A 25,991-nucleotide genomic window follows, 5' to 3' on the forward strand; every position below is an offset into this window, starting at 1 on the left:
CAAGAGTAAGAGTCTCCTAACAAACACTACGGAAAATCAGTAAGAAAAAAAGAATTCTTAGGGAAACTGAGGGGTGTGGGGCATCAAAGTCCAGTGCTTTTTAGTATCCAGTAACCCCAAATTTTCCTCTAGCCTCTGCAAACACCTGCTACAGTACAACGTAATAATTACACAACTACTCAGTGATCCTAGATTATGATAACAGGAGCCATGTCTGCTTCGTGCACTAGTGTGTATACGTAAGTCCCAAGCACAGTGCCTGGTAGGTAGCAGAAGTTCACATATATTTACTTAAAGAATGATCATGATTTTACAAGCCACAAAGTTTAAATTGTGCCCAGGATTATTTTATCAGTATACAAATATATAATAATATTTAAATATTTTAAAGTAGAAATGACTAATAAAAAGCTTCAGCTTTTAGAAGTTAACCCTCAGTTACCATTCTTATGAAATATTTCATTCTGAAATAGCACCACTCCTTTGAGGTAAAGAATTTGAAGTTGCTTTGCACAAAAAAGGGAATGGGTTAAAAGTTAAAAGACCTAGAATGTAGGCTTCACCTTAACAACTCTGGGTAAGTTACCTAAGTCTCCTTGGCCTCTTTATTTGTAGAGTGAAGGGGTTGGCGTGTATTACCTCTAAAGTCTTGTGACTAAATATCTTTGACTTACCATAAAAGAGTGCTGTAACATCATCCATCACATTTTATAAAATAAGAGGCACAGTGAAGCAAAGTGCCATAACCACCCATGTTAGTACTTAGACTTGTGCACTACATATAAATTAAACTGCTTTCCTTACACCAGCAATAACTTACTTTATCTATACATGGTTTTACACCAATCATGATGGACTCTCCAAAAATTCTCCCATCTTTGCTTAAAGCTTTCCGGGCCTGCAGTTTAGATTGATAACGAATATGCATCCAATTTCCTGTGTTAGACATCTGCAAAAAATGAAGTTTTCTCTTAAATTAAAATACAAAGTATACAAAATTTAAACTTAATGAGTTCTATTAGAAAACAGAAACATATGAAGTAAATCTGCTTCCACTTTTTATTTGATGCCCTGTAAAAAGCTGTATACTAGGATTCAACAAAAATCCTATTAAACTATTTCAATACATTTCAATAGTTCTCAAATCTCTTATATAAAGAATATGTGACAAATATTCTCTGAAAGCAAAGTAATTCTCAAAAGATAATGTTTCTTATAAAAAGGTCTTATCAACACTTGCTATGAAATTTTTTTAAAAACTGTATTCATCAATCTGATTTTGCATAGGAGTTAAGTCAATTTCTAGTAATAGAAAAAAGATTTGTTATTTATAACTGGCAAGCTAAAAAAGCTCTAAGAACTCTAAGTTAGAAACATCTCCCTTTTCCTTTATCCCCAATAAAACAAGCTCAAATTGGAAAACTTGGCATGATCTTTTTTAAGAGACTGTGAACTATTTTTAAAAGGGGGAAACCTGAAACTCTCACTCTCTTGCTTATCTTCTCTCTTTATCCCTTTTTATCAAATACTATGCAACTACCAGCCTTCCAAACTCCAATAGATAGATACATCCTATGAAAACTTTAAAAAAAAGAAAAATTTTCAAGTTTGGAAAAAAACAGACAACATTCAGCAGCAAAGTTTTCCCTCAATTCACAGGTTATCTTTCCTCAGCTTAAATCTTGAAATGAAAAGAATTAAGACTTACCACATGTTTTAAGATATTTCCATACTGTGCAAATTGTAATAATATATAGGAAGCAGATGCTTGAGGAAACCTGGGGTTGGGGGGGACAAAAAGTTGTCTGAACAGTCAACTTCGATAATACAAATGCAAATTACCTTACAAGTGTTTCACAATAAACTCCCCCTAACTGTCTAGTACATTAATAAGAGACCCTGAACATCCTATTTTCCCCTATATTAGCTAAATCTATTCATTTGCCCATCACCCAAAAGCAAATTATGTTAAAATTAATTTTGACTCAGCCACTTTTCTCCAGCCCCAAATTCCACCTTCTACTCTCACTGTCATTATCATAATCCTTAGAAAAGTACTATGAAGTTACAGTTCTGTAAATAACTTATTTTACATGGGTGGGTGTGTGTGTGTGTGTGTGTGTGTGTGTGTGTGTGTGTGCACATCCATGAGAGAGAGAGAGAGAGAAAGGGAAATGTTGCAATATACTACTATGGTTATTAAAGGGGAAAGAACTTTAAATTATATAGAATCATATCAATATATATTGAGCACTACCTGAAAATTCAGAAATGTATTCCTGAAACAAAAATACAGTCCGAACCAATATCAATGGTAAACAATCAATTAAAAGGACTGTTACCAAAATTTTAATAGCCATATCTCTGTATGGGAAAATTTTAAGTGATTTTTACTTTCTTCTTTATAAAGTTCTGTATGCTTTGAATATTACAATGAGATATAACTTTTATAGTCCAAATAATAAAGCTATTTTCAGCTTGAAAATCTGGAGTTTCCTTAACCAGTAACTTCAGTTATCTGGAGCTTGGATTAGAACCTAAAGGAAAAAATGTAAGTCACAAAAATAAATGAGAAACTCCACACGTTAAAATCTATGTGACTAAAATACTCACTGCATTCAGGACTGGAAATTTATTTTATGTTACGTAAATTTGGATATAAGATTTCTAATCCCAAAGAAAACAACAAATGAGTCAGGATGCCTGCAAGCAGAACTAAAAAAAAATTAAAATGAAAGGGAGAAATAATGGTTGCAAGTGATGCAGGCACTTGAGAAATAAAACATAATTCCAAGAGTCTAGGACCACTCTGAGTAGAAGCAGCAGAATATCCTGTCACAGAATCACCCTACAACAATAAATGGTATTTCATGATGACCCTGAATCAGCAGGAAAAAGTTAAATTATCAAAGGAAGAAGATATATAATGTACTTTAGATGTACTTCCCTATAAATAATCAAAATAAAATATTTTATCCCTTAGAAGAAAATGTTTCTGTGCTTGCAATTAAACTTATATGCAGGGTTACTGAAACATAAAACCAACAGAAAATAAATAGCTGGGAAAGTGTACATCTTAAAAATGAAGGGCTAACAGAAGTACTTCAAGTAATTTATCTAATTACTGAGGAATCTTAAAAATGACACCATTACTACCGAACCTGAAAAACACTTGAGAGTGGACAGACACATTCAAAAACATACAGCCACTTACTTCACAAGAGAATACAAAAATTTAAACACATAAAAGGGAAGAAAAAAAAAGAAGCAGCAGCAGTCAGCCCAACTGCTATGGACATATGGCTGAGCGTGCCCTTTCTGGAGAACAAGGGAAAGCAATGACCCTGCTTACTACCTAAACAGAATCAGTAACAAAGAATCTCTCTGAAAGGTTACACAAAAAACAGGTGGCAATTACTGCCTTACAAGGGAGAAAAACTATCTGGGGGAAAAAGTGGGAAGGAAAACTTTTCACCATATTCTTACACATTCTTCTGAATTTTAAATAAATTGAATATATAAAGTCCACTAATATTTATTTACTGGGCATTGTTCTTCCTTCAAGGAGTTCACATGTTTTTATATTTTTTTAAACCCCAAAACTAAATATAGTAAGGTCCAGTAACAGTATGACATCACACTTTCAGAAACCAACCTTATGTAGTACAGTATAAACAATCACAGCCTGAAAATAAAAGACCTGGGTTTTCGATGAAGCTTTACTAATAACTAGATGTAAGCCTCTGAGTAAATCACTTAATCTGTCTATATCTCAGGTTTTTCATATGTAAATGATGCAATATGATCTCTAAGACGCTTTAAAGTACTTTATTAGATCTAAAACTCCATTCAACTAGGACTGTCATGCACAATTTCTATTAATATTCAATATTCTGTAGCTAGAAAGTATCAACCCTGTGAAATAGTTTGCATATATATACAAATGAAATTCAATCTGTTAGTTCAAAACTGGTTAAGTCCAATATAAGCATAGACACAGTCACAACAAAGAGAAAGGAGCTTCCTAAGTCTAAAGGGACAACCAACCCTCTTCCAATATCCAGCAAATGTGCTCAAGAGAAGATAATCTGAGAAGAGGCACACAGATAAATGATGGAAAAACTATTAAAAATCAAACATTACTTAAACCTTACTTAAAACATTACTTAAAATACAAAAATCAAACATTACTTAAATACATGCTGAAATGTCAAGGTGGTATGTACTGATGTCTGCAACTTACTCTGAAATATACCAACAACAAAAAAGATGAATTAATAGTAGATAAAACAAATGTAGCTGTTAACAACTGCAGAATCTAGGTGGTCGGTACATATGGGTGTTTGCTGTGCCACTGTTTTAGTTTTTTTACGTTTGATAATACTCATTAGAAAATGTGAGAGCTTTTTTTTTTTTAAGTAAATAATCTAGAAACCTTACCCGAACACAGTCACCCAAGTGTCATCAAAGTGATCTTCAGATGTCAAAGAATCTCCTTGAGTATAAAAAGGATCCAACTGGGCAGGAGATAATGTTGTCTTTCGTGGTTGACCAATGTTTGCTGGACTAAACACACTCTGCCCTATATTAGTATATTTAGTAAGTTAGTTACCAATATAAACATCTTGATTTAAAATATCAAAGCTTTAGTTTTAAATGGGAAAGTATATTAAAAGTTGGCAATTCCATAAATAATTCAAAATACACACTATAATCAAATGATAATTATATACTACCACACAATTTGAGAGGAAGTCATTAAAATTTGAGCATAATTTATCATTTTGCAAATGTTTTATTATTTATTATAAATTTGCTAAATGTTTTATTAATTTCCAGTTAAACTTACAGCAGAAGGATCTCCAGTCAACCTCAAGGACTTCATATTCCAAACCTACCACTTTCATTATGACACCTCTGCCTTAAAAAGATTCAGTAACTCCTCATTACACACAAAACAAAATCCAAATGTCTTGGTTGTTCTCCACAATATAGTTCCAACCTTATTTTTTCAATGTACCCCTAAACAGTATCTACCCTAGTTCCTAAGATGTGAACGCAGTTTTCTTTTATTGAGGTCATTTCTATCTGAAATGTCTGATTCTGTTCTTTCTTTTCTTATTCTTCAACAATAATTACCAATTAATGAGTACTTCACGTCCAACATGTCAAGCTAAACACTTTATGTGTTCATTTTATCTCAGAGGCTCTGTCCTACTGAGACCACACATTTCTGAGAAGCAGAGACTATTTCATCTTTGGAGTAGTAATAATGATTCACATACAAGAAATATTTTTTCAGCACTTAAATGTACACCAAGCATTATTCTAGGTATTAAAAATACAGTAATGAACAAGTTAGACCAAAGGGGGGAAAAATCTCTAATAGAGCTTAAATTCTAGTGGAAGAAAGACAAGTAAATACCTAGTATGTTAGAAAACAGAAAATCTTACAGGAAAAAAATAATAACAAAGAGAAAGGTGAAAAGGAACATGTATATACATAAGGGTTAATATCCAAAATATATAAGAAACTCATACAATTCAATAGCAAAAAACAAACAAAAAATCAATCCAATTAAAAATTGGGCAGAGGAACTAAATACACATTTTCCAAAGACATACAAATGGCCAACAGGTACCAAAAAAAGGTGCTCAATATCACTAATCATCAGGAAAATGCAAATCAAAACCAAAATGAGATATAACCTCATCAACAGCTATCATCAAAAAAAAAGAAAGAGATAAGTGTTGGTGAGGATTTGGAGAAAAAGGAATCCTTGTGCACTGTTGGCAGGACAATAAAGTTGTTGCACACACTATGGAAAATAGTATAGAGGTTCCTCAAAAACATTAAAAACAGAGCTACCATATGATCCAGCAATCCCACTTCTGAGCATATATCCAAAGAAAATGAAAACAGGATCTCAGACATCTGCACTCCCATATTCAATATAGCACTATTCACAAGAGCCAAGATATGGATACAATCTAAAGGTCCATTAATAGATGAATGGATAAGAAGATGTGGCACGTATATACAATGGAATGTTATTCAGCCATGAAAAAGAAGGAAGTCCTGCCATTTCCTACAGTATGGATGGATGTTGAGGGCATGATGTTCATGATGATAAGTGAAAGAAGTCAGACAGAGAAAGACAAATACTCTATCACCTCACTTATATGTGGAATGTAAAAATGGCAGAACTCACAGAAGGAGTAGACTTGTGGCTACCAGGGGCCGGAGGCTGGGGGATATGGGGAGTTGTTGGTCAAAGGGTACAAACGTCCAGTCATAAGATGAGTAAGTTCTGGGGATCTAAAGTACAGCATGGTGATTACCTCTAATAATACTGTATTATATACTTAAAAGCTGCTAAGAGAGTAGATCTAAAGGTTCTCACCACAAAAAAAGAAATGGTAATTAAGTGACGTGATGAAAAATGTCAGCTAAGACACTGGTCATTTTGTAATATCAAAATGACCACAGTGTGTATCAAATCAACAGTGTGTATCAAAATTTAAACACATAAAAGGGAAGAAAAAAAAAGCAGCAGCAGCAGTCAGCCCAACTGCTATGGACATATGGCTGAGCGTGCCATATATCACTGTATACTTTAAACTTACACAATGTCACAATGTCAATTATATCTCATTAACTCTACTAAATGTTAGTTTCCCTTTACTATATCCATAAATTAACCTGTGGCAGAAGACTTAACATGTTACTCCAAGAATTAAATGAAACTTTAGGTAGACAAGAACTCACAAAAGTTAACTGTTTTAACAATATATAACTTCAATACTATAAATGATGCACTTGGTACAATTATTCTTTTGCATCAACAGCACAAATATATTCAGTCAAACCTAAAATAAAAGATTTCCAGGAATGATGTCCATTCTCTTGCCTCCGAACAGTAGTAAACCGAAACTATACCCTCAACAGAATTAAAAGCCAAAGGCATCAATCAAGTAAAAACTACAATGCAACAATGTGATTCTAACTAAAGAGGAAAAATATGGTCATCTAAGGATTTCAAAATTCTTAATTCTTTATGCCATACAACTTGAATCCCTTTACTTCATCTGGAGTCAAATTTAGAGACCAGAATTAATCTAATTTAACCCATTAATGTAGCCTTTCCTTAAGGGAAAATAAAAATACATTTCAGATCACCTCAGATCTACTAGGCTTATTAAAGAATCTATTTGATTCAGAACACTATCCTAGACCCTACTAGAAAATAAAGATGCTCAAAACTGACTGCTGTTATGTAACCAGGCAAAAAAGAATTTAGCAATGAGAAACAAATATTCAAATATTTTTACAATAGTAATCAAGCAAAAGAAAGTATGTAACAGTTATTAACTCTAGAGAAAACAAAAAGATGTACAAGAAGGACATGGAATCCTAGTACATTACATGGCTCAGTCTTACAGATTTATCTAATTTTAAAATTGAGTTCATGCTTAAAAGAGACAATACGAAGTAAATAACTGAAAAGAATGTCAAACTGCATACATGCTATAATATATCTAGCAATTTTTCTTTTTCCTAGCAATTCTTCTTTTCCTCATCACCACGGATGCATTTAATAGGTACAAAACATTTCTAAAATGAGGCTGATTTAAAATGAACCACCCCACTTTGACAAGTGTCTGCTAATCAACCAACTTATCAACTACCCCTTTAGGAAATAAAGAGAAGCAAGCGGAAGATAAGCTTAAATAAGTTTAGTTCTTACTACAAAGACATGCCTTTAACACAAAAAAGATGGTAAAAGGCATTCTAGTATAAAACCTAAAGCCAATTCAAAATTTTTATGTCCTGCATTACCATTAAGAAGGTACAATTTAGTTCTGCTACATTATGTAATAACCTTCAAGCAAGAAATTAAATGGAAATCTCAAAATGAGACTACCATTATGACTTTTAAAAATAAAACAAATCAAAATTAAGTCTCAAACGAATAAGCAATCTAATTTTTGCCCTGTCAACTACTCTGAAAAACATAATTACTTATACATAATCTAAAACTATTTACATAACTTTAGCATAATTGCCCCCCACCTTGTTAACGTTTCATTGCTCCACTGATTTTACTTCCTTTCAATCAGACTTCTGGTACTCACATGCAATGCTTTATAAGATGAAAATAAAGTGTGCCTAGCAAACCACATCAAATTTAACTGTAATGTGTCTCCCTTTGTAAATCACTACTCTGTCTTAAGATCAGACTGAAGTGGAGGGCAAAATAACTTATTACCCTTTATGAAAATGTCTTCAATTGAAGACCACATTCAATTATTTCAAAATAGACAACTAACCTAAATGAAAATAAAAGAGATTAAAAGAGTAGGAATTTTAAACAGACACATGGCATATGAAACTTGGGAGAAAAAGAGGTTCCTGGCAGTGCTGTTACCTTCTAACCATGAAACAACGTAGCACAATGTATAATAAAGAATTTGGCCTCAGCCCAGAGAGATGTCTGGCCTTTGTCAGGTTCCTGGGAGACAACCTCTAAACCCCAGAAATTTCCCCAGCGACAGGAGTGTTTTTGTTACTCGTGGCAGGCCCCTCAACCTCAAGAGCACCTGATGGTTTATGATAACAAGGTGACTCCTGGTGAGGGTAGGTCACGCCATAAAGACCAACCATGAAGACCATCCATGTTATAAAAAAGGTCACCTCTGGGCAGAAGGAATGGAGACTGAGTTTAGCCACTTGATCAGTGATTCAATCAGTCATTTGTACGTAATGAAACACCAATGAAAACTCAGGACATGGAGGCTCCAGTAAGCTCCCTACTAGCCAATACTCTGTGTAGTGCCATATATCAATACCAGGAGGGTAACATGTCACGGAAGTTCTTGTTTTCAGCCTGTGCATCTCTTTCTTTAGGTGGTTCTAATTTGTCTGCTTTCTCTTTAATAAAACTGTAACCGTAAGTATAGCACTTTCAGTGGGTCCTGAGTCTTTCCAGTGAATTATCCAACCTTAGAGTGGGCTTGGGAAAGCTTGAATTTGCAGCCAGCAGGTCTGAAGTGAGGGTGGTCCTGGGGACCCCCAAACTTGCAGCTGGCACCTGAAGAGAGAGCAATCTTGTAGGTACTGTTTCCTTAGACTCTTCAGTTTGACAAAGTCTTTGTACCCAGAATAATATTGAACAATGAATACAAGAATAACCAAAACAATATGGCGACCTGAACACTTGTATTCATCTCTAATCCCTGTCAGACACCTAATGACAGTCAATCTAGAAAGTCCCAGGTTTTGGAGAACACAGAAACTGTGAAAAGTGTGAAAGAGGCTCCTCGTTGAAATTAAGGAAAACTAGTTTAAGAGTGTATAATACGGGATGAAATGGCAAGCCCTTCCTCATCTTACCCAGCCACTCCACCACCAAGAGACCAAGGTTTTAGTCCCTGAGGAAAAGGAATCTCAGTGGCTCAGGACTCAGTGGGTCCAGTCACAGTGGAGAAAATCTATGTAAAAGAATAAGTAAAAATCTGCATATTGAAAAGAAGACTTCTAGGGTATGGAAAAAAGGGAACCCTCCTACACTGTTGGTGGGAATGTAAACTGGTACAGCCACTATGGAGAAAAGTATGAAGGTTCCTTAAAAAACTAAAATTAGAGTTACCATATGACCCAGCAATTCCACCCTTAGGCATATATCCAGAGAAAAACAGAATTCAAAAGGATGCATGCACCCCAATGTTCCTTGCACCACTATTTACAATAGCCAAGACATGGAAGCAACCTAAATGCCCATTGACAGAGGAATGGATAAAAAAGATGTGGTACATATATACAATGGAATATTACGCAACCATAAAAAGGAATGAAATAGTGCCATTTACAGAGACGTGGATGGACCCAGAGATTGTCATACAGAGTGAAATCAGAAAGAGAAAAACAAATATTGTATAATATCACTTACATTTACAATCTAGAAAAGTGGTACAGATGAACTTATTTGCAAAGCAGAAATAGAGTCACAGATATAGAGAACAAACTTATGGTTACCAAGGGGAGAATGGTATGAATTGGAAGATTGGGATTGACATATACACACTACTATGTATAAAACAGATAACTAATGAGAACCTACTGTATAGCACAGGGAACTCTACTCAATGCTCTGTGGTGACCTAAATGGGAATGAAATCTAAAAAAGAGTGGATATATGTATATGTATAAGTGATTCACTTTGCTGCACAGCAGAAACTAACACAATATTGTAAAGCAACTATACTTCAATAAAGATCAAAATTTTTTTTAATTAAAAAAAAAGAAAAGAAGACTTCTCCCTTTCTATATTCAGAACACCAGCTTAGACATTAAGACTGAATATTACAGAATTATTCTTTGGGAAACTTAAGAGAAAGATCTATATATGCTAAAATCAGAGATTTTTCCAAACAAAAATCTACCTAACTGTCCAATCCTCCTACAGTGAAGCCCAAAAAGAGACAAAACAGCCTCTCTCCACCAATGTCCCCCTTCTTACCATTGTTAATACACATACACACATGGATTCCAAGTAGCTTTTTAGTGCCTCATTTCACCAAGAATGGCAGAAGAGGTGAAAAAAACAAAAAGAGAGGAAAAAAAAAAAAAAGAACTAGAAGGAAACAGACAATATGAGCAGGAATAAAGGACCAACATGTACCTCACTGATAAGTTATTTTACCCATGAAACAAGAAAAGGATACTACATTTTAAGTACATTAAGAGAACAACAAAAAAAAAAGGTTACTGGAAATTAAAATAAAATAAAAAATTATTAGATGTGTTGGAAATTGAGATTGTGGACATCTTTCAGAAAGTAGAATACAAATATAAAACACACTCTCGCAGAGAAAAAGTAGAAATTTAGAAATCTTTGCAGTGCTCACAAACAGAAGAAATTCCAGAAAGAGGGAACAGACAAAACAGAGGGAAAGCTATTATCAAATACAGGCAAGTTTCCCAGAACTCAGGGTAAGTGTCTTGATTTAAAGGATCCACCAATTCCCCAGAAAAATAAATGGAAGCCCCAGACCAAGGCACATTTGTGAAACTGAAAACACTAACCCTACAGAGATCTTAAATTTTTTGAAACCAATCCCCATACAACAACTCAGGAATCATCACTACAAATGACTTCTGCAGAACACTAGAAGCTAGAAGGCAAAGAAATAATGCCTCCAAAATTCCAACCTAGAATTCTATACTTGGTTAAATTAGCAATCCATTTTAAGGGAGATAAAAAGCATTTCAAACTTAAGGTCTTCAATTTAATTTCCCATGCAAGCTTTCTTAGAAAGCTACTCATATATTTCTTCACCAAAATTAGGAAATAAACTAAGAAGAAAACATGTTAACTAGGAAAAATAGCGCAACTCTAGAAACTTGCTAAGGCAAGTCCTAAGATGATAGCTGTACATCATGCTGATATAGGAAACAGCCAAAAAAGAAGCTGAGAATGAGAAGTTCTCAGTTTAAAACAAAACAAAGGTGTGTTTGAAACTATGAGCATTTTTAAAAAGATATATATGTATCATAGCAGCAGAATATTTGCTTAAAATATGAGCAAATGGCACACAGAAAAATTAGACAAATGGAAAAAAGAAACAATTATTAACTAACAAAAAATTAACATTTTACAGAAAGAATAAATTACAGTAATACTACTTGGTGCAAAACTAAACAGTGCTTACATAATCATAATAATACACTGACAAAGGAATAAAGTTTGATATATTTTAATTATATTCAGATAAGGTAATTAAAGATAATTATATCTTATCTCCCCTACATTAAGATAAATATAGCAATACTAAAAATGAAAATAAAGGGCTTCCCTGGTGGCACAGTGGTTGAGAGTCCACCTGCTGATGCAGGGGACACGGGTTCGTGCCCTGGTCCGGGAAGGCATGCCGCGGAGCGGCTGGGCCCGTGAGCCATGGCTGCTGAGCCTGTGCGTCCGGAGCCTGTGCTCCGCAACGGAAGAGGCCACAACAATGAGAGGCCCACGTACTGCAAGAAAAAAAAAAAAAAGAAAAGAAAGAATTAGCAATAGGACTTCCCTGGTGGCTCAGTGGTTAAGAATCCGCCTGCCAAAGCAAGGGACACAGGTTTGAGCCCTGGTCTGGGAAGATCCCACATGCCGCAGAGCCACTAAGCCCATGTGCCACAACTACTGAGCCTGCACTCTAGAGCCTGTGAGCCACAACTACTGAGCCCACATGCCACAACTACTGTAGTTCACGTGCCTAGAGCCTGTGCTCTGCAACAAGAGAAGCCACCGCAATGAGAAGACTTCGCACGACAATGAAGAGTTGCCCCCGATCACCACAACTAGAGAAAGCCCACGTGCAGCAACAAAGACCCAACGCAGCCAAAAATAAATAATTTTTTTAAAAAAACACCAAAAAAAAAAAGAATTAGCAATATAATCATATACAGCTAAGTAATGGCCCTCCAAGATGACTACATCCTAATCCCTGGAACCTGTGAATGTTACCTTATATAGCAAAAGAGATTTTGCATTTATTAAGGATCTTGAGATGGGAAGATTAACCAGGATTATTCAGGTGGACCCCCAAGATATCCACTACTGTCCTTACAAGAGAGGTGATATGATGATAGGAAAGAGACTGGAGTGATACAATATACTTTGAAGATGAAAGAAGGGGCCACAAACCAAAGAATATAGGTAGCCACTAGGAACTGGAAAAAAACCAAACAAAAAACAGCAGGGAAATGGATTCTCTCTAGGGCCTCCAGAAAACCAGTCTTACCAACACCTGACTTTAGCCCAGTGAAATTGATTTTGGACTTCTGACTTCTAGAACTATAAGAGAATAAATCCGAGTTGTTTTAAGCCACTAAATTCATGGCAATATGTCACAGTCCTAACAGAAAGCTAATACAGCCTCTCATTTAGTTAAATGGAGGTAAATTCCAAAAGGAAGAGCTCTAAGATCTGGACTGGCTAGTTGTGAGGAATAAAGCTAAAGACTGCTGCATTTCATTATAAGTATTTAAGTACTATTTGACTTTTTTAAACAATCTGCATTTATGCTTTTGACTAAAATATAAAATACTATCCCACCAAAATTAGAGACCAATAAATGGCACTATGGCTAGTCTGGCATGAAACTAAATAAATTTTGGTGACTAATTTTAAAAACTTTACCTGGTAGGCAGAAAATGGTCCCCCAAAGATGTCCATGTCCTAATACCCAGAAGCTGTGAATATGTTATATTACATGGTAAAGAAGAATTAAGGATGCTATGGAATTAAGATTGCTAATCATCTCATCTTAAACAAGAAGATTATGCTGGATTAACAGAGTGAACCCAACACAATCACAAGGATCCATAAATGGGGAGGGAAAAGAATGATGTGAAATAAAGACTCAACTAGCCATCGCAGGCATTGAAGATGGTAGGGAGCCAGGAGCCAAGAAATATGGGCAGCTTCTAGAAGCTGGAAAACAGGAAAAAACCCCAAGATTCTCCCCTAGAGCCTCCAGAAAAGAATGAAGCCCTACTAATACCTTGATTTTAGCCCACTGAAACCCATTCCAGACTTCTGGCTTCCAGAATTTTAAGATAATAAATTTGAGTTGTTTTAAGCCACTATAATCTGTCATAATTTGTTTCAGCAGCAATACGAAACCAATATAATCTAGATTAAGGCTAGTGGTGACTCAATATTATCAAAGAAAAACTACGCAATGCCAAGATGGACACAAATATTCCAATCATCATTTGGTTTTGGGATGTCATTGCCTCAAAACACAATATACATACATGAGTTTCCTCTGTCTGTTGTGACAAACTACCAGAAACTGGGTGGCTTAAAACAATAGAAATTTATTCTCCCACAGTTCTGGAGGCCGGAAGTACAAGAATAAGTTTTCAGCAGAGTCAAACGCCTGTTGAAGGCACTAAGAAATACTTCATTACTGGCCCCTGTAGCTTCTGGTAACACTGGTAAGTTTTAGTGTTCCTTGGCTTATGGCTACAACACCAAAGTTTGCCTCACTTCATGTGACCTTCTCCTCTGTGTCTTTCCTGTTTGTGTCAAATTTCCCTGTGCCTCTAAGAACACTTGTGATTGGATTTAGGGCCCTTCCAGGTAATTACCAGTATTATCTTCCCCTCTTTTCCTGTCTCCTTAACTCACTAAACTGTCCTTGAGAGCTACCCCTCTCAAGATCCTTAACTTAATCATGTTTTGGCCACATAAGCAATATTCAAGGTTCCAGGAGTTAGAATGTGAACATATCATTTTGGGGGCCACCATTCAACTCACAACTTATATCCATCAATCTGTTCAGTCAACCAACATTTACTGAGGTCCCTTTATATCCAGCTCTGTCACAGGTAAACAATGAAGATATACAGAAGGAATCTCTGCCCTTTAGCTCATAACCCAGTAATGGAGAAAGATAAGAACCTAGCAGAGAGAGCTTTATAGGAGCACATACAAGGAACAGCTAACCCAGATAAGAAAAAGAAGTGTCAGGGAAAGTTTCCTCACAGATAAATTAGTCCTTTATCTGCCTTCTGGGAACGCTAACAGAATTCTGAGTTCCTGGCATCAACAAAAGCAGCCAAAAACTGCTATAATCTAAATATCACACTTACCCCATTAATAATATGCTAACACAAATAAGGATTCTAGTTCAGTACATATAAGTGGTATACCACCTGAGAAGAGAGCTGATAGATAAATGAAAGAACTTCTCAAGAAAAAAAAAATTTTAATTAAAAATAAGATGAAAGGTGGACCTTCAAGATGGCAGAGGAGTAAGACGTGGAGATCACCTTCCTCCCCACAAATACATCAGAAATACACCTACATGTGGAACAACAACTACAGAACACCTACTGAACACTGGCAGAAGACCTTAGACCTCCCAAAAGGCAAGAAACTCCCCACGTACCTGGGTAGGGCAAAAGAAAAAAGAAAAAACAGAGAGAAAAGAATAGGGATGGGACCTGCAGCTTGGGGAGGGAGCTGTAAAGGAGGAAAAGTTTCCACACACTAGGAAGCTCCTTCACTGGTGGAGACTGCGGGGGAGGGGAGCTTCAGAGCCACGGAGGAGAACGCAGCAACAGGGGTGCCAGAGGGCAAAGTGGAGAGGTTCTCACACAGAAGATCGGTGTGGACCTGCCCGAGAGGCTTGTCTGCTCACCAGCCAGGGTGGGTGGGGGCTAGGAGCTGAGCCTCGGGCTTGGGAGGTCAGATCCCAGGGAGAGGACTGCAGTTGACTGCATGAACACAGCCTGAAGGGGGCCAGTGAGCCACAGCTAGCCAGGAGGAAGTCAGGGGAAAAGTCTGGAATTGCCTAAGAGGCAAAAGACCATTGTTATGGAGTGTGCAAGGAGACGGATACGAGCTCCAGAAACTGCATGAGCCGCAGCTATCAGAGCAGACACCAGAGACGGGAATGAAATGCTAACGCTGCTCCTGCAGCCACCAAGAAACCTGTGTGCAAGCACAGGTCACTACCCACACCCGCTCCGGAGCCTGTGCAGCCCACCACTACCAGGGTCCCATGATCCAGGGACAACTTCTCTGGGAGAACACACAGCGTGCCTCAGGCTGTGGCAATGTCACGGCCTCTGTCACTAACTACCTTACCCATACACCCCCCCACCCCGGCCTGAATGAGCAAGAGCCCCCTCATCAGCCCCTGCTTTAACCCTGTCCTGTCTGAGCAGGAACAGAAGCCTGAGGGCAACCTACACGCAGCACTGGGGCGAAAATCAAAGCTGAAGCCCAGGAGCTGTGCATACAAGAAGAGAAAGGGAAATTTCTCCCAGCAGCCTCAGGAGCAGCAGATTAAATCCCCACAATCAACTTGAGGTACCCTGCGTCTGGGGAATACCTGAAGAGGCAACGAATCAACCCAAAATTGAGGTGGTGGACTTTGGGAGCAGCTGTACCCTTGGGGTTTGCTGCCTGCGACTGACTTGTTCCTAATTTTTATGTTTATCTTAGTATAGTTTTTACTTCTTGTTACCATTCGTAGATTTGTTTATTGCTTTGGTTGCTCTCTTCTTTTTTTTAATTACTTTTTTATTTTAATACTTTTTAAAAATGTTTTTACTTTAATTACTTTATTTTATTTATTTATGCATTTATTTTCTTTCTCTTTTTCTCCCTTTTCTTCTGAGCCATGTGGCTGACAGGGCCTTGGTGCTCCAGCCTGGTGTCAGGCCTGAGCCTCTGAGGTAGGAGAGCCAAGTTCAGGATACTGGACCACCAGAGACCTCTGGGCCCCAGTAATATCAATCAGTAAGAGCTCTCCCAGAGATCTCTGTCTCAACACTAAGACCCAGCTCCACCCAATGGCCAGCAAGCTCCAGTGCTGGACACCGCATGCCAAACAACTAGCAAGACAGGAACACAACCCCCCACCCATTAGCAGAGAGGCTGCCTAAAATCATAATAAGGTCACAGACATCCCGAAACACACCACCGGACGCAGTCCTGCCCACCAGAAAGACAATATACAGCCCCACCCACCAGAACACAGGCACCAGTCCCCTCCACCAGGAAGCCTACACAAGCCACTGAACCAACCTTACCCACTGGCGGCAGACACCTGAAACGACAGGAACTATGAACGTACAGCCTGCAAAAAGGAGACCACAAGCACAGTAAGTTAAGCAAAATGGGAAGACAGAGAAATGGTCAGCAGATGAAGGAGCAAGGTAAAAACCCACCAGACCAAACAAATAAACAGGCAATTGGCAGTCTACCTAGAAAAGAATTCAGAGTAATGATAGAAAAGATGATCCAAAATCTTGGAAACAGAATGGAGAAATTACAAGAAACATTTTAACAAGGACCTAGAAGAAATAAAGAGCAAACAAACAATGATGAACAACACAATAAATGAAATTTAAAATTCTCTAGAAGGAATCAATAGCAGAATAACTGAGGCAGAAGAACAGATAAGTGACCTGGAAGATAAAATAGTGGAAATAACTACAGCAGAGCAGAATAAAGAAAAAAGAATGAAAAGAATCGAGGACAGTCTCAGAGACCTCTGGGACAACATTAAACGCACCAACATTTGAATTATAGGGGTCCCAGAAGAAGAGAAAAAGAAAGGGACTGAGAAAATATTTGAAGAGATTATATTTGAAAACTTCCCTAACATGGGAAAGGAAATAGTCAATCAACTCCAGGAAGTGCAGAGAGTTCCATACAGGATAAATCCAAGGAAAAACATGCCAAGACACATATTAATCAAACTATCAAAAATTAAATACAAAGAAAAAATACTAAAAGCAGCAAGGGAAAAGCAACAAATAACATACAAGGGAATCCCCATAAGGTTAACAGCTGATCTTTCAGCAGAAACTCTGCAAGCCAGAAGGGAGTGGCAGGACACATTTAAAGTGATGAAAGGGAAAAACCTACAACCAAGATTACTCTACCCAGCAAGGATCTCATTCAGATTCGATGGAGAAATTAAAACATTTACAGACAAGCAAAAGCTAAGAGAATTCAGCACCACCACACCAGCTTTACAAAAAATGTTAAAGAAACTTCTCTAGGCAGGAACACAAGAGAAGGAAAAGACCTACAATAACAAACCCAAAACAATTAAAAAAATGGGAATAGGAACATACATATCAATAATTACCTTAAATGAAAATGGATTAAATGCTCCAACCAAAAGACACAGACTGGCTGAATGGATACAAAAACAAGACCCATATATACGCTGTCTACAAGAGACCCACTTCAGACCTAGGGGCACAGAAAGACTAAAAGTGAAGGAATGGAAAAAGATATTCCATGCAAATGGAGATCAAAACGAAGCTGGCGTAGCAATTCTCATATTAGACAAAATAGACTTTAAAATAAAGACCACTACAAGAGACAAAGAAGGGCACTACATAATGACCAAGGATCAATCCAAGAAGAAGATATTATAACTGTAAATATTTATGCACCCAACATAGGAGCACCACAATACATAAGGCAAATGCCAACAGCCATAAAAGGGGAAATCAACAGTAACACTATCATAGTAGGAGACTTTAAACACCCCAGTTTCACCAATGGACAGATCATCCAAAATGAAAATAAATAAGGAAACACAAGCTTTAAATGACACATTAAACAAGATGGACTTAATTGATATTTATAGGACATTCCATCCAAAAACAATAGAATACACTTTCTTCTCAAGTGCTCATGGAACATTCTCCAGGATAGATCATATCTTGGGTCACAAATCAAGCCTAGGTAAATTCAAGAAAATTGAAATCGTATCAAGTATCTTTTCCGACCACAATGCTATGAGACTAGATATCAATTACAGGAAAAAAACTGTAAAAGATACAAACTCATGAAGACTAAACAATACACTACTAAATAACCAAGAGATCACTGAAGAAATCGAAGAGGAAATCAAAACATACCTAGAAACAAATGACAATGAAAACATGATGACCCAAAACCTATGGGATGCAGCAAAAGCAGTTCTACAAGGGAAGTTTACAGCAATACAATCCTACCTCAAGAAACAAACATCTCAAATAAACAACCTAACCTTACACTTACAGCAATCAGAGAAAGAAGAACAAAAAAACCCCGAAGTCAGCAGGAGGAAAGAAATCATAAAGATCAGATCAGAAATAAATGAAAAAGAAATGAAGGAAACAACAGCAAAGATCAATAAAACTAAAAGCTGGTTCTTTGAGAAGATACACTAAATTGCTAAACCATTAGCCAGACTCATCAAGAAAAAGAAAAAAAGAAGACTCAAATAGATTCAACAGAATTAGAAATGAAAAAGTAGAAGTGACAACTGAAACTGCAGAAATGCAAAGGATCTTGAGAGATTACAAGCAACTATATGCCAATAAAATGGACAACCTGGAAGAAATGGACAAATTCTTAGAAAAGCACAACCTTCCGAGACTGAACCTGGAAGAAATAGAAAATATAAACAGACCAATCACAAGCACTGAAATAGAAGGTGATTAAAAATCTTCCAACAAACAAAAGCCCAGGACCAGATGGCTTCACAGGCAAATTCTATCACGCATTTAGAGAAGAGCTAACACTTATCCTTCTGAAACTCTTAAAAAATATAGCAGAAGGAGGAACACTACCAAACGCATTCTATGAGGCCACCATCACCCTGATACCAAAACCACCACGGGGTAATATCACTGATGAACACAGATGCAAAAATCCTCAACAAAATACTAGCAAACAGAATCCAACAGCACTTTAAAAAGATCATACACCTTGATCAAGTAGAGTTTATCCTAGGAATGCAAGCATTCTTCAATATATATAAATCAATCAATGTGATATACCATATTAACAAACTGAAAGATAAAAACCATATGATAATCTCAATAGATGCAGAAAAAGCTTTTGACAAAATTCAACACCCATTTATGATAAAAAACTCTCCAGAAACTAGGCACATAGAGTACTTACCTCAACATAATAAAGGCCATATATGACAGACCCACAGCCAGCATGGTTCTCAATGGTGAAAAACTGAAACCATTTCCTCTAAAATCAGGAACAAGACAAGGATGTCCACTCTCACCCCTATTATTCAACATAGTTTTGGAAGTTTTAGCCACAGCAATCAGAGAAGAAAAAGACATAAAAGGAGTCCAAATCAGAAAAGAAGTAAAGCTGTCACTGTTTGCACATGACATGATACTATACATAGAGAATCCTAAAGACGCTACCAGAAAACTACTAGAGTGAATCAATGAATTTGGTAAAGTTGCAGAATACAAAATCAATGCACAGAAATCTCTTACATTCCTATACACTAATGATGAAAAATCTGAAAGAGAAATTAAGGAAACACTCCCATTTACCATTGCAAGAAAAAGAGTAAAATACCTAGGAATAACCCTACCTAAGGAAACAAAAGACCTGTATGCAGAAATCTATAAGACACTGATGATAGAAATTAGAGATGATACAAACAGATGGAGATATATACCATGTTCTTGGATTAGAAGAATCAACATTGTGAAAATGACTATACTACCCAAAGCAATCTACAGATTCAAGGCAATCCCTATCAAATTACCAATGGCATTTTTTACAGAACTAGAACAAAAAATTTGTATGGAAACACAAAAGACCCCGAATAGCCAAAACAATCTTGCGAAAGAAAAACGGAGCTGGAGGAATCGGGTTCCCTGACTTCAGACTATACTACAAAGCTACAGTAATCAAGCAGTATGGTACTGGCACAAAAACAGAAATACAGATCAATGGAACAGGACAGAAAGCCCAGAGATAAACCCACACACACATGGTCACCTTATCTTTGATAAAGGAGGCAAGAATATACAATGGAGAAAAGACAGCCTCTTCAATAAGTGGTGCTGGGAAAACTGAACAGCTACATGTAAAAGAAAGAAATTGGAACACTCTCTAACACCATACACAAAAATAAACTCAAAATGGATTAAAGACCTAAATGTAAGGCCAGACACATAAAACTCTTAGAGGAAAACATAGGAAGAACACTCTTTGACATAAATCACAGCAAGATACTTTTTGACCCAGCTCCTAGAGAAATGGAAATAAAAACAAAAATAAACAAATGGGACTTAATGAAACTTAAAAGCTTTTGCAGAGCTAAGGAAACCAAAAACAAGACGAAAAGACAACCCTCAGAATGGGAGAAAATATCAGCAAATGAAGCAACTGACAAAGGATTAACCTCCAAAATATACAAGCAGCTCATGAAGCTCAATATCAAAAAAACAAACAACCGAGTCCAAAGATGGGCAGAAAATCTAAATAGACTTTTCTCCAAAGTAAATATACAGATTGTCAACAAACACATGAAAGGATGCTCAACATCACAAATCATTAGAGAAATACATATCAAAACTACAATGAGAAAAAAAAAAACCTGTAAATACGGGCTTCCCTGGTGGCGCAGTGGTTGAGAGCCCGCCTGCCGATGCAGGGGACACGGGTTTGTGCCCTGGTCCGGGAAGATCCCACATGCCGCAGAGCAGCTAGGCCCGTGAGCCATGGCCGCTGAGCTTGCGCATCTGGAGCCTGTGCTCCGCAACGGGAGAGGCCACAACAGTGAGAGACCCGCGTACCGCAAAAAAAAAAAAAAAAAAAAAAAAAAAAAACTACAATGAGGTATCACCTCACACTGGTCAGAACGGCCATCATCAAGAAATCTGCAAACAATAAATGCCGGAGAGAGTGTGGAGAAAAGGGTACCCTCTTGCACTGTTGGTGGGAATGTAAATTGATACAGCCACTATGGAGAACAGTATGGAGGTTCCTTAAAAAACTAAAAATAGAACTACCATATGCCCCAGCAATCCCACTACTGGGCATATACCTTGAGAAAACCATAATTCAAAGAGACATGTACCACAATGTTCATTGAAGCACTATTTACAATAGCCAGGACATGGAAGCAACCTAAGTGTCCATCAACAGATGAGTGGATAAAGAAGATATGGCACATATATATGATGAAATATTGCTCAGCCATAAAAAGAAACGAAATTGAGTTATTTGTAGTGAGGTGGATGGACCTAGACTCTGTCACACAGAGTGAAGTAAGTCAGACAGAGAAAAACAAATACCGTATGCTAACACATATATATGGAATCTAAAAAAAAAAAAAGTTTTGATGAACCTAGGGGCAGGACTGGAAGAGAGATGCAGACATAGAGAATGGATTTGAGGACACGGGGGTGGGGGAGGGTAAGCTGGGATGAAGTGAGAGAGTGGCATGGACATATATACACTACCAAATGTAAAATAGATAGCTAGTGGGAAGCAGCTGCATCGCACGGGGAGATCAGCTTGGTGGTTTGTGACCACCTAGAGGGGTAGGATAGGGAGGATGGGAGGGAGACACAAGAGGAAGGGATATATGTATACGTATAGCTGATTCACTTTGTTATACAGCAGAAACTAACACAACATTGTAAAGCAATTATACTCCAGTAAAGATGTTAAAAAAAAAACTAAAGAAATAATAAAAATAAATTTTTTAAAATAAAAATAGGATGAAAAGTAGCATAATATTTAAATAGTAGCAGAAGAAAATTGAGGGGTGAGGATGGGGAAAGAGAGGGCAAACATTCAGTACTGTTTATCAGAGGCGATAATGGTTGAAAAAAGTTTTTGAAATTCTTTAATCTAGATTTCCCACTTTGTTATATGACCAAGGTTTTTCTACACCAGAAATAAGATTCTAAAAGAGATTTTTAACCTCACTTTCAGAATTATAAACTAACCAAAGTCACCTTTGGATACAAAGACCTAAGCATAAAATAGCAATTCATGCCATTAAATCCTGTGATGTCTCTTTTTAAAAGGTGCCAATCTCAGAAAGTTAAAATTTACAAATCATACAAGAAATTTTCATTTATTTAACACTAAATATAAGAGTTTAAAATAGCTTTAGGGCTTCCCTGATGGTGCAGTGGTTGAGAATCTGCCTGCCAATGCAGGGGACACGGGTTCGAGCCCTGGTCTCGGAAGATCCCACATGCCGCGGAGCAACTAGGCCCATGAGCCACAAATACTGAGCCTGCGCGTCTGGAGCTTGTGCTCCGCAACGAGAGAGGCTGCGACAGTGAGTGGCCCCGCTTGCCACAACTAGAGAAAGCCCTCGCACAGAAACAAAGACCCAGCACAGCCAAAAATAAATAAACTAATTAAATTAAATTAAAATTAAAAAAAAAATAGCTCTAAGTGAAAAGTCTTCATTTTCTACCTCAATTTTCTCAACTCCCTTTTTCCATGTCTTCTTTAGGTATTGACCATGCATGACAGTACTCATGTTTATCCCATCTTTTCAAAAGTATTCTTAAAAAAAAAGAAAGTATTCTTTTTCACTTATGCCCCATTAAGACTTTACATAAATTCCTTAAACTCAAATAAGAAGTAGCAGTGGCTCCCAGTGGCCAATTTATGACAGTTATCTTTTCCTATCATAGTTCTTATATTTTCACATATGATTTCTAAAATTACAAAAACCTCATAGAAGTTACAGAATTAGAAAAAATAAATTAACAAAAGGAGGTTTAATTAACTTTAATCCTGTACTCTTCCACTTGACATCAATCAGAATATTACAATGCATGCTTTTCAGGAGACTAAGAGATCCTTTAAAGCATAAAATACATTACTTAACATGTGCTTTTGCATCTTCAGTGTCTCTGGGATCACTGACTGACTCAACCGAATAGTCAATATTATAACAAATAGTCACGTAGCAAAGCATTATCACGTAACAAAGCACTGTCATCTGCCTATTTGATCAAATTAGGATTGTTAAAACCTAATTCCCCTAGAACATTTCGCCTCAAGTATGTAACTGAGACAGAGGTGACATCCTAGATTTTTCACCATTATATATATGTGGCAGACAGAAATCTAAAGACATCACCCCAAATCTTCTGTCCTCTGGTTTGATTGACTGGTAATTCAATCAAACTCTAATCCAGGTATTGCTGTGAAGGGACTTTACAGACAGAATTAGGTTATTTATCAGCTGATCTTAAAGAATTACCCTGGATTATTCCAGTGAGTCCAAAGTAATCAGATGAGCTCTTAACAGCAGATGGCAGAAAAGTCAAATCAGAGATACAACAGAAGAGAGAGATCAGAGAGATTCAAATCATAGAAAAGGACTTGATCTGCCATTGCTGTCTTCATAAGCCAAGGAATGAGGGCAGCCTTTAGAAGCTGAAAACAACCTACAGGTGACAGCCAGCAAAGAAACAGAGACCTCATTCCTACAACGACATGGAACTGAATTTGGCCAACGACCTGGATGCAGATTCATTCACAGAGCTTCCAGAAAAGAACAGAGCCCTGCTAACACCTGACCTCTAAAGCAAAGAACCAAGCTGTGCCCAGACATCTGACCTTTAGAAACTATGATGTAATAAATGTGTGTTGTTTTAAGCCACTAAGTTTTTGGTAATTTGTTATGGCAACAATTTGAAACTAATACAGATTTTGGTACCAAAAGGGATGCTGCTGTAACAAATACGTGAAAGTGTGGAAATGACTTTCGAATAGGGCAGTGGGTGGAGGCTGGAAGAAACTTGAGGAACATAATAGAAATAGCCTTGAACAAACCAGTAGTAGAAATCTAGACTTTAAGAACACTGCCATGATGACTCAGACTGCTTGAAGAAATCAAGATTTGGAGGATAAAAAGATCTAACTTGTCACTGGATATTACTTTTGCTACTATCTTGCCTTTAAACAGGAGTGTTTAGCACATTTCGTTTTATATAATTGTCCATTTGGTTCATTTAAACCTACTGTCTTGCTCTTGTTTCTTTTGTTCCGTCTGTTTTTGCTGTTGTTCCTCCTTTCCTTCTTTCCTGCCTTCCTTTATGTCTAAGCCACCACCATCTTTCACCTGGACTAATGCAGTAGCCAACTGTATGGTCTCCTTGCTTCCACCCTGTTCCTTATTTCAAAGTCTATTCACATCACAGGACCAATCTCATCCTATTTTCTTCCACCTTTTCTGGGTAAAGACCAACTGTTACGATGACCTACAAAGCCTTGTTGCATCAGCCCACATTACCCCTCTGACCTCATCTCCTATTACTCGCCCCCTCACTCACTCCATTTCACAGTATATACTTTATACTTGTTTGAACACCCCAGACACAATCCCACCTCAGTGCCTTTGTACTCGCTATTTCCTCTGTTTAGAAAACTTGCCCTAAATGTTTTTAAGCAAATGTTACTTTTCCTATAACTATTTGTAGTAAGCAGAATAATGCTTCCCCTCACCCCCAGATGTCCATGTCCTTATCCCTGGAACTGGGAGTGTTACATTACATGGCAAAGGAGAATTAACGTTGCAGATGTTAAGACTGCTAATCAGCTGACCTTAAAATAGGGAGATTATCCTGGATTATCCAGAAGGGCTCCAAGTATTCACAAGAGTCCTTAAAAGAGAGAGAGGGAGACTTGACTGCAGAAGAATGGTCAGAGATACAATGTTGCTGGCTTTAAAGATGGAGGAAGGGGACCACAAACAAATGTGGGCAGCCTCTAGAAGATGGAAAAGGCAGAAAACAGACTCTTCCCTAGAGCCTCCATAAATTAAGACAGCCTACCAATGCCCTGATTTTAGCCCACTGAGACCATTTCAGATTTCTCACCTCCAGAACTGTAAAACAGTACACTGAACTGTTTAAACCACTTTTAAGTTTGTGGTAATATGTTATGGCAGCAAAAGAAAACTAATACACTACCTTAGTTAATACAAGCCCTCATTCCTTACTTCCCTTTGCTGCTTAATTTTCCTCCATAAAATATATTACCTTCTAACAAACTATTTTACTTATAAATGTGAATTCTATAAATAAATGTAAGCTCCATAAAGGCAAAGATTACCTATTTTGTTCAGTTTCCCAAGGCCTGATACTTGGTTATGTGCTCAAATATTTACTGAACGAACATTTGATAGATTATAAATATATAAATATGTTAGAAGAGCTGTTCTTATGATGATGCTAACCGTGATTAAAAAAACCATTAATCTTAAAGAAAAATGAGATATAATCAGTGGCTGTTTGTAGTCAATGACATTTAGATTTATAGCTATGCATTAATATCTCTCAAAACATCTTTATTATTCAGTCTCTGTATTCTTCTTCTTCTCAATTGCAACTACTTTTTTAAAATTAGTTTTTAACAATTCAGGAGACACTATTAAATACATATTTTTAAATTTTTTAATATTTTTCAGTAAAATATCTCATCTTATCTATAAGTTCAGAAAATAATAATATACAAATAAATATTTCCTTGCTGAAGGAAGTTATTGACATTTGAGAAAAGTCTCCAAGTTTGAAATATAAAAGACAAAATTTTGGCAATGACCAACAAAGGTCTTATATTATCTTCATTCAAAGAGTAAAGAATAGTCATTGGTGTTAAAAGGCATTG

At 36.9% G+C, this 25,991-nt stretch overlaps 1 protein-coding gene and 1 long non-coding RNA gene across 5 annotated transcripts in view; both read right to left on the reverse strand.

The window, feature by feature from the left end:
- The window catches only part of NUP35 (nucleoporin 35), a 36,525-nt gene that overhangs the window by 2,025 nt on the left and 8,509 nt on the right, over positions 1 to 25,991 (reverse strand). For all 4 annotated transcript variants that reach the window (XM_019931557.3, XM_019931558.3, XM_019931561.3 and 1 more), the window contains 3 exons: positions 4,441 to 4,582; positions 1,709 to 1,778; positions 821 to 949 (listed from right to left, as the gene is read on the reverse strand). In XM_019931557.3, the coding sequence (XP_019787116.1) occupies positions 821 to 949; positions 1,709 to 1,778; positions 4,441 to 4,582 (341 nt within the window). The remainder of the gene's footprint in view (positions 1 to 820; positions 950 to 1,708; positions 1,779 to 4,440; positions 4,583 to 25,991) is intronic.
- Positions 11,742 to 25,986, reverse strand: LOC141279162 (uncharacterized). Its single transcript, XR_012333040.1, has 2 exons — positions 16,604 to 25,986; positions 11,742 to 12,031 (listed from the first exon to the last, which is right to left on the reverse strand). It is a non-coding gene; the product is annotated as an uncharacterized lncRNA (long non-coding RNA).

This window comes from Tursiops truncatus, chromosome 7 (assembly GCF_011762595.2).
Source record: "Tursiops truncatus isolate mTurTru1 chromosome 7, mTurTru1.mat.Y, whole genome shotgun sequence".
Taxonomy (NCBI): Eukaryota; Metazoa; Chordata; class Mammalia; order Artiodactyla; family Delphinidae; genus Tursiops; species Tursiops truncatus.